A 10,084-nucleotide genomic window follows, 5' to 3' on the forward strand; every position below is an offset into this window, starting at 1 on the left:
CAATCACACCTTTGCTCTCTGTTGTACAGCTGAGTGACAAGGGAAACATGAGACCCCCAACGTCAGCTCAGCACATCTACAGTCACCCCAGATGACAATACCGTGTGTTGCCTTCTCTCATTGCCAAAGAGCACAAGAAAAGCAGGTGCAAATCTCTTGTCAACAAGGGGCATGTTTTTTTCTCCCCAAAAATCAACTTATTTGCAGCAATATCCCTTTGGGATCAGAAGCATATGCTCCCTTTTGCCATTAGCCTTTAGTGTGAAATACTGCCCACCTTCTAAAATGATAACTGAGAACTAGTCTTTTGGGGAAAATACTCTATGAACTCCCAAAATAAAAGCATCTGAAGTTTTACAACTTAAATACATTGTTACTATTGTTATTGCAGTTGTTTTAGCATGAGCATTTATACAGATGCAGTATGTAAAACAACTGCTCACACACAGAGCCTGGAAAGCTCAGCTCATACAGGCTTGCAGGCAGAAGTCACATTTTATGCTTTCAGTCTTGTGGCTTTGTCACACACACTTTATGGTACCACTGCTCCCATCAGGCAAAGGACTGATATAAACACTTCTACATGCGTTATGCAAAATTTTAACTAAATAATTAAAAATCCTAAGTGAAAGGAAGTAGAGAGAAGAACTATTCATAGCTTTCAAAACAGCATGGTCTCTAAAAAAAATTACTTCTTCAATGAGAAAGACCTGACAATGCTAAAGTCACCTTGATGTTAAAGAGTACTGGAAAATATTCAACTTCCACAGGAGAATAAAGACTAGAGCTATCTGAAACAGCAGGTTTGTGATTCTGTTTATTAGTAGCCACACTAAGAATTAACCATGGAAGCAGAAAATAATTTATTCTTACCTTATTCTTTTTACTGTGTATGTCTGTTTCTATAGGGTTTTTGACAAGAATAACCAAAGATTTTAGAAAAACAAGTGAATTTCAAAATATTGTTTCACATTCGGAATGGCAAAAACTACTTCTGAGAGGTTAGCCAGAAGAGAGCTTGGTTAGTGGGAATTCAAGAGAGGCAACGCTGGAATGCTCAGAGCTGATCTTCACTGTACCTGAAGCTCTGCAGTTAATGATTGCCACATGGAACAAAGAAAAAAAATAATCTTCCATTCACATCTGTGTGCCCAACAGCCACAAGTGACTGCCTCAGAGTGTAACTTACTCCTCTACTAAGCGGTCATTCAGTCGCCTCTACTGGATCTGAGCAGCTGTTGCAAACACATGAATACACAGAGGATGCACACACTGTATTTAATCCTGGGGACACTGACTGCATTTAAACTATACAGTAAGCTTACTGTAACCAATTTTTCAAATTCTGTGAAGAATGTACCAGTATAGTTTCTCTATAGTTTCTCCACTGGACAGCTTTCTCTAGTGGAGGGGAGACTTAGAAGTGGAATACATCAAACCTCTCTAAGTTGCAGTCCTGACTTCCTCTTCCCCTGACCATTCATAATTTTTCCTTTCTCTAAATCACATTTGCTATCCCATGCAGTGGAAAACATTTTAGGTTTCAAATCAAAAGTAGTACCAGTTACATTAGTCATTTAAAATAAAGAGGAACTACTGCAGACAATCAACATAAAACACAGTTTATTTCCAATCATTTGCCTAATTCACATGCAAACTGGTTTATATTAATAAAAGCAAACTGCATTTAGAAACAGCTTGGTTAGCTTTTAACCTTAGCACTAGTGCTGTACAGCTGAGGCTACACTGGTTTATATAAGTTGCTTTAACTTACGGCAAGTGGTTAGACAGGTATTAAAGATTTCCAAGACTTTCCACGAAGAAGGATTTACTTCTTGAGCAGTGCCTCTGCTGCACTCATCTCACCTACCCAAAGCATTTCATCTGTTAATGCCATGTTTGAAGACCATATTCTTACCATATTCTTAGAAACTAGCTGTCAGGAGAAAATACTTGGAATACAATATAAAAAGATAACTTAGTAACTAGCAAATAATACAAGAATACAGTAGTAACTGAAGTACTCTCCCATACCATTTCAAGCTAGAATGCTGAAGCCTTAAAACAATTCCCACATTTTAGTACTGAAACAGAACTCCAATACACAAAAGTATATAAGCAGGAGGAAAAGCTTGTTTGCAAGAGGTAGAAAAGGTTTTATAAAATCTTTAGGCACAATTCTTAGCATTCTTTTAAAAGCCATCAAAATGTTACAAAATAATAATGACCATTATACAGGTATTTGTATAGTCTGTTTATTTTTAACCTTGTGTATTTCATGCACTCTCATATAATCTTTTTTCTTCTATATTGTTTGAAGAATATTTTTCTCCCATATCATATACAATCAGAGAAGTTTTACAGGCTCTCAGGAAAACTTATCACCAGGAGTTCCACAGCAACACCGATATACTATTACTTAACGCTTCTCTGAGAGGAGCACAGAACACAAACACTGTTTGCACAGGTTCGTGTATCAGAGAACAAAGAAACACACACTCAAAATCCATACAAATATCATTAGTTCTTTTGGTTTACTCCTGCCTCAAACAAGAAGTGGATGCTTTTAGAAGGGAACTTTTTTCCTTTTTCATAGCCACAATTTTTACAGATGTATGTATGCTCTACAGTGCTGTGGTGATGCTCAAACATTGACAATATCCATAAATCAAAACACCAGGATCATTACATTTACCATGAGCTAACAGACATTCACAGATAAATCTTAGTGTCAGTTCAAAAAGATGCCACCTTTGAGCTAAGGTACGTAAGGCTTTACTGGTAACGAGTTCGTATCAAACATTTGCTTTATTCCCATCACAGCATCTTTTCTGTTTGTTTTACTTTTTGTCTTGGTCTTTTTCTGCATCCAGAAGGGCAGAACGGATTCCCAGCTTCTTCAGCTCTTCTACAAGATCTCCATTCTGATGCATCTGGAGGAGTATATCACAGCCACCAACGAATTCACCGTTGAGGTACACTTGGGGGATGGTAGGCCAGTTGGAATAGTTTTTTATTCCTGCATGAGAAAAAAAAAAAAAAGTATTAAAGGTTTTTCACACTCTGTAAATAGAATCGTCTTCTAAACAGAACACATTGCTTCAGGCTGACAGAACTACTATTTTCATTTCTTTCCCACTGAGCTAAAAACCTATCTATAAAGCAGAAGCACTATCAGAAAAGCTACATTAAAGTTAAGTTTAGTTTTCATTCCACCTCAAAGATGTGGGTTTAAAGATACGGAGTCGACTGCAATACTGAGTTCAGACAGGGGCTGGGAAAAAGTAGCACCTCTTTTCCCTTCCAGGATACAAGCAGGTACAAGTTTTCAATCGATTAAAGAAATTAAAATGCTTAAAAAAAAATTAAGAACTGTTTATATTCAGTTACCCTTTATGTTTCCAAAAAGGACTTTTAAAAATATTAATGTTCTAATTGAATTCATACAGTTCTACTGCAATTTCAACTGCAAGATATGCTTGCCCCTCAGAGGCCTTACAAATTTCAAATTGGTTTATCTTCCATCGCCAGACTTTACAACCCATGGGAGGGGCACAAAGGTTGAAGTGTCTTCTAGAACTCACTAAATGAGCAGAGCTCCAGTCAGAATTACAAAGTACAGAACTAAAGTCTAAAACTCTACTTCATAGAAGACAAATGTAGGACCATCCAAAGTTACTAACTGATCAGCTGGTACAAATGGAAACCCACCCTGCACTGAAAGAAGTTAAAAAAATCCCCCAAAGAACCAGAAGAATCATTGTATCAAACTTCCTACTTTTTAAACCACCCTTCACACAAAGTCATTATTACTGTAGCAAACAGTTAAATTCGATGTCTGTATAGTTTTACACCAAGTCTGTATGCTCTTACACCAAGTCCACCAGCACTTGCTTAGATACCAAGCTTCAAATTCAAATTTTTTAATACATTTTCTATATGCAATGCCTAGAATTTCTCTAACAAAATGGATAAAGGATGAGAAAGACCTAATAATTCCCCTTAGTCGAATATCAGTGTGTTTTAAAAATCCACTAAAATAATAGTAATCCAGAAAACAATGTTTTGTGACAGTGTGTTCCTAATTATGATGTACAACATGAGCTAAGAGATTTTGTTTTTACTTCAGATTTTGCAGATAGAGACCTAATGCTTCCACAGTCCAGGATCACAAGTTTAGTGTATAAATCAAGGCCAAAAGGAATCAATAACCACCTAACCTTCCCTCTAGCATCACCACCTGTAACTTCTTCCTTCGTATTTCATTAAAACTGCTCTCAGTTGTTTATATACAGACTGCAGAAATTACACTCTATGATGTCAATCTGCATTTAGCAGTTACTTTTCTTAAACACCCCATGGCCTTTGAGCGTTCAGAAGTGTTCATATGATCCTAAAAATCTTTTAACCCACAATGGTTGCAAAGAAAAACTGAGTCCCAATATTAAGGCATGTTTAAGGACGACCCTATTCAAAGGAGCCACTGCAGATAGAAATATAGGGTTTGTTTTTGTTAAGATACCGTAATGCCAAACATGAATCCAGAACAGAGGGCTCTGCACAAGAAACCTACTGTTATTAAGCTCTCCAGGGCAATACTTACACTAGTTATTCTTTCACAGAACCATCCTTTTCAAGGACCCAACTACAGCTATGTTCAAGTACAGACAGGATCTATCCAGCTTCAGGAGAAAATATGAATACAATGAAGCTCAGCTGCTCTGTATGATGCATTTCACATATTACCCAAGCTGCTTTAAATGCTTTCGTGCCAGAGCTCAACCAGACTACAAACTGAACACCTCCTGAAGTGGCTGACCAACTCTAAGCTATTTCAGTAGTGTTACAGCAAGTCAGCCTGCCCTATGCTTGCTGTGGTTGGGATGCACTTTTGTCACAAATCCTTTGGCAGCACCAATCCCCAGGGGATTTCCTTCCCTCTCCCTGCATTTTAACACTTCAGAAGCTGCAGCTTCTGTTCTGAAGTGCTGCTTGCTTTGTAAAACCACACTCCACAAAGCAGGCTTCAAGTCTGACAGCTTAACTGGCACACTTGAAGGTGACTGCGAAACCAGACCACTGAAAGGTGTACCTGGCACACTCCCACCCTGTTTCCTTAACTCCAGCTACCAGCTCTCAGCCCTCCCCTCTCAGCACTAATAAATGATGGGTCTTATCAAAGAACTGACTCAAACCACCACTCTCACTCCTACCACACTTTCTCCAGAAAAGCAACAAATATTCATAGAGATTAGGAGTACTGGCACAAGCATGATTGAGGGGAAGGTAACCCAAGGGCAGGAAGAAGGATCAAGATGCTCTGGGCAGCATCCCATACTTTGATAACATAAAGAAACACAATAATCAGAGGGTGAACTACCACAACAGTTCAAACCAATTTAAACTACCACATTTCCAGTATGTAATTCCAAGCTCCTCTGCCACCTTAGTGACCTGAACCAGGCTAATGCTGTCCATCAGCCTGCAGCACTGCCAGCTTGGAGAAACCTGAATAGCGAGGGAACCACAATGCAAGAGAGGCGGCTGAGGTCTCTTAGGCAAGCTTTAATCAGGGAAGCATATCCTCAATCACTAGCTCAGATATATCACATGCCGTACCAGTAACTTTCTAGTTTCATGGATCTGAGTGTGCTTTTAGGTGAAAGGGCGAGTAGGGGAGTTGTTCTGGTTGCACAACTGGCTGTATTTTAGCACAGGGCCAGTTTCAGCAGTTGAACTCTAATCACCTGAAAATAAGGTGTATGAATAGATACAGGAAAGAAACCAACCCACACTTCCAACACCTGAACCACCATCTCTGCAAACAGCCAGCTCTCACTACAAATGGTATAAGCATACATATATGCAAACACTTAAGTTACATACGTCTGAATACAGAGCTGGTGATCAGCAGACATGCAGTACTACTGCAGATCAATATTTAAACAATGTGTTAGGTATTTTCACAGCTAAAGGTTCACCATCCCCTCGCTAACCCCACAAGCACACAGTGCAGATTCACCAGGACTTAGGAAAGCATCCAATGTTGCACATTAACCTCCCATCACCAGAGGCCAGCTCCAGGAGGAGAGAAAAAGCGCCTTCAGGGAGACACTGATGAATCACCCTTGGCAACTCAGAGAGCCCTGGCTTCTCCTCTGTCAGGGACCGTTATCCACAGAAGCAGGCACACACCAGCTTTTTAGGGTGCAGCAGGCAACACAGCTGAAGCAATATGACCTTGAAAGCAGAGGTGGCATCCCCCAACTCTTCCCTCCCTGGTGCTGGCTCTGGCACTCCCCTCACAGTACAAGAAACTAGCTCAACTTGCACACCGAGTTAATCAATCGAGCTGGCTCTCTGTGCACTCGGACAAATGCCAAAGCTGGTGCATGGAATGGAACAGAACAACTTCTTTAAGCACCTGAGAAGGAGCAGGATGTTGTGTAAGTGTACACTCTGGTAGTGCATTCAGTACAGCTCAGCCAGATCAAATCACTAATTTCAATTTAAAGCTCAGGTACTCAGGAGCGTAAAAACTTATCATATCACCTCACACAAGCCAGAATTCATGTGGAGGAAATATCTGCTGTACTCAGAAGGAAGATGTTCCCGTTACATAGGGAGAAAACACTATATATTCACATGTTCAAGTCCCCAGAGATTGAAACACATTGCCTGTTCAAGGGTTCACAAAAGCCCTCCCTAGGTTCACAAAAGCCTTAGTTCATGAGTTTGTCCTAGTAAACTTTAAGTTTCATAAACTCAGGTATGTAAATAAAGTTTAGAAAGCTACCATGATTTGTTCACCTGCCAAAGTAGATTTACTTGAACAAAACCAACATTAACAGAAAGTGTCCTCACACCCAAATTCCAGTTTCAGTTTTTATACTATACCAACTATTACACCTGTGAACTGAAAAGGGAAAAAAGAACTGGAAAAATTATCCTTTCAGCTAAAAACTAATAAAATAGCTGAATTTGATAATACCAAAAACACAGGCAAATGAAGTCACCTGATACATGCCACAATATGGATTTAAGTAGGATTTAGTGTGTTTTGGACAAGAACTGTCAATGCTATGTACCTGCAAGGTTAATTACTGTAGGGTTTTTGTTTGTTTAAAATTTTCTCAAATAAACACACAAAACCCTTAACAGCCAGTTATGCACACTGAAGAGGGAAAGAAGGGAGAAGAGCATTACAAGACCTGAGGACTAGCCTCCTGTAATTAGCAAGAAGCCCGTGGATAGAAAAGCTCCTACCACTCGAGCAGTAAGGGTGAAACCATTGCTACATATTTCTTGTGCAAACGATTAGCACAAGGCTGTGCTTTAGGAGAAGAACCTGGGCAGGCAGTGCCGGAGGGAATACAGTGGTTTAACTCCAATCCATCCATGAAGTTTCACCCCTCCCTTCGCAGGGAACAACCAACTGACAAGATAAGTGTTTTAGGGGTCTTTTAAGGCAGCTTTGTGTCGATAACTAAGCCGCTCTCGGACACAGAGAGGGGTACGTGCACCGAACGGGGGTGTTCGGGCAACACAACATCACCCCCCGCCCCCCCCATACACACACACACACCCCCGGGAGACGCGCTAAGGGCACAAACCCCGGGACACAGGCCTGCTGCGAACCACTACCAGCGCCCCACACCCACACACCCCCCCCCGCCCCAGCCCGACGGCGAAGCCAAGCAGGGCACAGGGCACTCCTGCGAAAAGCAAGCAGGGCTGCACAGGGTGCCCGGCGAGGGTTCCAGCAGCCCCCCAGGCCGGGCCTTGGGGCAACCCCGACCTCTCTGCCGGGCTACACAGGCCGGAGCCGCCCGGGGACCTTTCCGATGGGACTCCGGGGTTCGGGCTCTGCCCCGGCCCAGCGGCGTTTCCTAAGGGGAAGCCAGGGGTCGGCTCGGCTGCGTGCAAGCGGGGAAGGCGGCACCCAAAGGGGACCCCGCTGGCCGCCGCGCCCGGCCCCTGCCCGCCGCTGACCTTGGCGGAGGTCGGGGTCCTGCAGGACGTCGTGGGCGCGGTAGTCCTCCACGCCGTGCAGGCGCAGGATCTGCACGACAGCGTTGCTGAAGCCGCAGAGGGGCTGCGCCGGGCTGCCCTTCATGAACACCACCACCGGGTGCTCCCGCACCAGCCGCTCCACCGCCTCCCGCGACCCGGAGCTGCCGCTCTCGGCCCCGCCACCATCGGTCCCGCCGGCAGCCGCCTGGCTGAGCGATCGCCCGGCCCGGCCCCCCGCGGCGGAGGCGGCGGCGCCACCCAGCCGCCAGGCCGCGCGCACGAGCCCGCTCATGCTGCACCGCCCGCCCGTGCCCACTGCCGGGCCCCGCCGCGCACCGCCAGCCCCGAGGCAGCGCTATTTGCCTATTGGAGGAGAACAGGAAAGGTCGTGGGGGAGCGTCTCCTCCTTATAGGTACAAACACCCGCCAATCAGCGCTGGCAGCCAGTAACATGAAAACATAGAGCGTTTTGTCCCACCCAGCAACCCTGGGCTTTCCTGTTTGCAGAGGGAAGCCTATCACTGCAGTTCCATTGGTAGAAGTAACTGTCAATCTCATACGATTTGGTTAGTCCCCGCCCAGTTCGCGGGTGCGATTGGTCCGAGCGTCCCCGGTGCGATGCATTGCTCGGGAAGTTCCGGGGCGTGTAGCTCTTTCCGCTTCCGGGTAACGGCCGTACAAGTAGCGGCAGGGACCGGCGTGTCCCAGTTATCTTCTGCCTGCCCGGGATGGATGTGCTGGCCTTGCCGCTCTGGGGCCGCCCGCTTCCCCCCTTCCTCCCCACCGGCTCTGCGGGGTGGCCGGGGCGCGGGCTGAGCGGTGCGGCGGGGAGATCCATCGGGCGGCCGCCGCCGTGCGGGGGGCAGGGCCCGTGGGCTCCGCGGAGCCGCGGGGATGGCGCGCTGGGAGCCCGCGGTAGCCGTGGCCCACGCCGGCCGCTCCCGGGGTCGAGCTTGAGTTTTCTTTGCGGCGGAGCTCCCTGAGGCCGGGGGCCGAGCCGGGAGCGAGTGCAGTGTTGGGCGGCGGAGTGAAATCCGGGGGGAACGGAATGCCCGCGCTGGGCCAGGCCTCGGCGGCGGAGCGTGTGCAGGCCGCGGCGTGACTGGGCGGGATGCGGCGCCGTTGGGTTGGCGCTGGGGGCGTTACGCTTGCGGCTGGCGAAGGGCTGGCCCAGCCTGCTGCCTGGGGAGTGCTGGCTGCGCCCAGTGACCCGCTGAGTCTGTTTGCTCGGGTTTGATCGATTTTTAACGGGGTGAAGCTGGCGGTTCGCACGCTTTGCTTTAGCGCTGGGAGAGGGGAGCTGAGTAACTGGTTGCCTTGCGCGGCTTGGATTGTCGCTGGAAGGGGTGGCAGCAAGGTGGAGCTGTTTCAGTTGGTGCTGGGAAACAGGCGGAGCTGCCTGGCATCGACAGGAGAAGTGCTGAATTTGGAACGTGTCCTGCAAGCAGCCGTGTGTGCAGCCAGCTTGGAGTTCCGGGGTGGACACCAGATTCTTTCCAAGAGCTTTGAGCAGAGCATGGAGGTCTCCTACAGCGACCGAGTACATCCTGTAAGTAGAAGGAAGCGTTGAAAAACTCTTTGCTATATTAAACCATGGTTTCTCACAGGCAACAAACTGTAGTGAATGGCTGAGTATTAACATTGCAGCTCTGGCACCTGGACCTCTGGTATATTAATGGCCATTTGGGTTACTTGAATTTTTTTTTAAGAAAAACATTGCTTTTCACCCCAGTTCTGTTCATGTGGGAGGTTTGCAAAGACTGGCTTTTCTTCAGTATTCTGAAGACTGCTAGCTCTTGATTTTTTTATGAGATCCAGCTGATGCTCGAATGGCAATTAGTTATTAATTTTCTGTGTAAGCATTTTCAGGCATCACTTCTGTGGCCTCTTGTATAACTTCAGTTAGAACAAATTTAAATGGAATTGGGGTGTACTTGCAGTTTCTCATCCCACGTGAATAGCTTATCAACACTTTAAAAAAAAGTTGCTGCAGTATTTAAAATATATGTATTAATAAAGATTGTTTTCATTGTAACTCATAAGGGCAGAGTTCATGTAATGTTGATGAACA

The 10,084-nt window shown here is 45.4% G+C and overlaps 1 protein-coding gene across 1 annotated transcript; it reads right to left on the reverse strand.

Moving 5' to 3' along the window:
• Positions 1-1,601: 1,601 nt before the first annotated feature.
• Positions 1,602-8,325, reverse strand: GLRX5 (glutaredoxin 5). Its single transcript, XM_084270682.1, has 2 exons — positions 7,993-8,325; positions 1,602-3,019 (listed from the first exon to the last, which is right to left on the reverse strand). The coding sequence occupies exons 1-2, from the start codon at positions 8,303-8,305 to the stop codon at positions 2,841-2,843; spliced, it is 492 nt and encodes a 163-aa protein (XP_084126808.1). The 5' UTR covers positions 8,306-8,325; the 3' UTR covers positions 1,602-2,840.
• Between the last annotated feature and the right edge of the window lie 1,759 nt (positions 8,326-10,084).

This window comes from Gallinula chloropus (assembly GCF_964237585.1).
Source record: "Gallinula chloropus genome assembly, chromosome: 14".
NCBI classification, from domain to species: Eukaryota; Metazoa; Chordata; class Aves; order Gruiformes; family Rallidae; genus Gallinula; species Gallinula chloropus.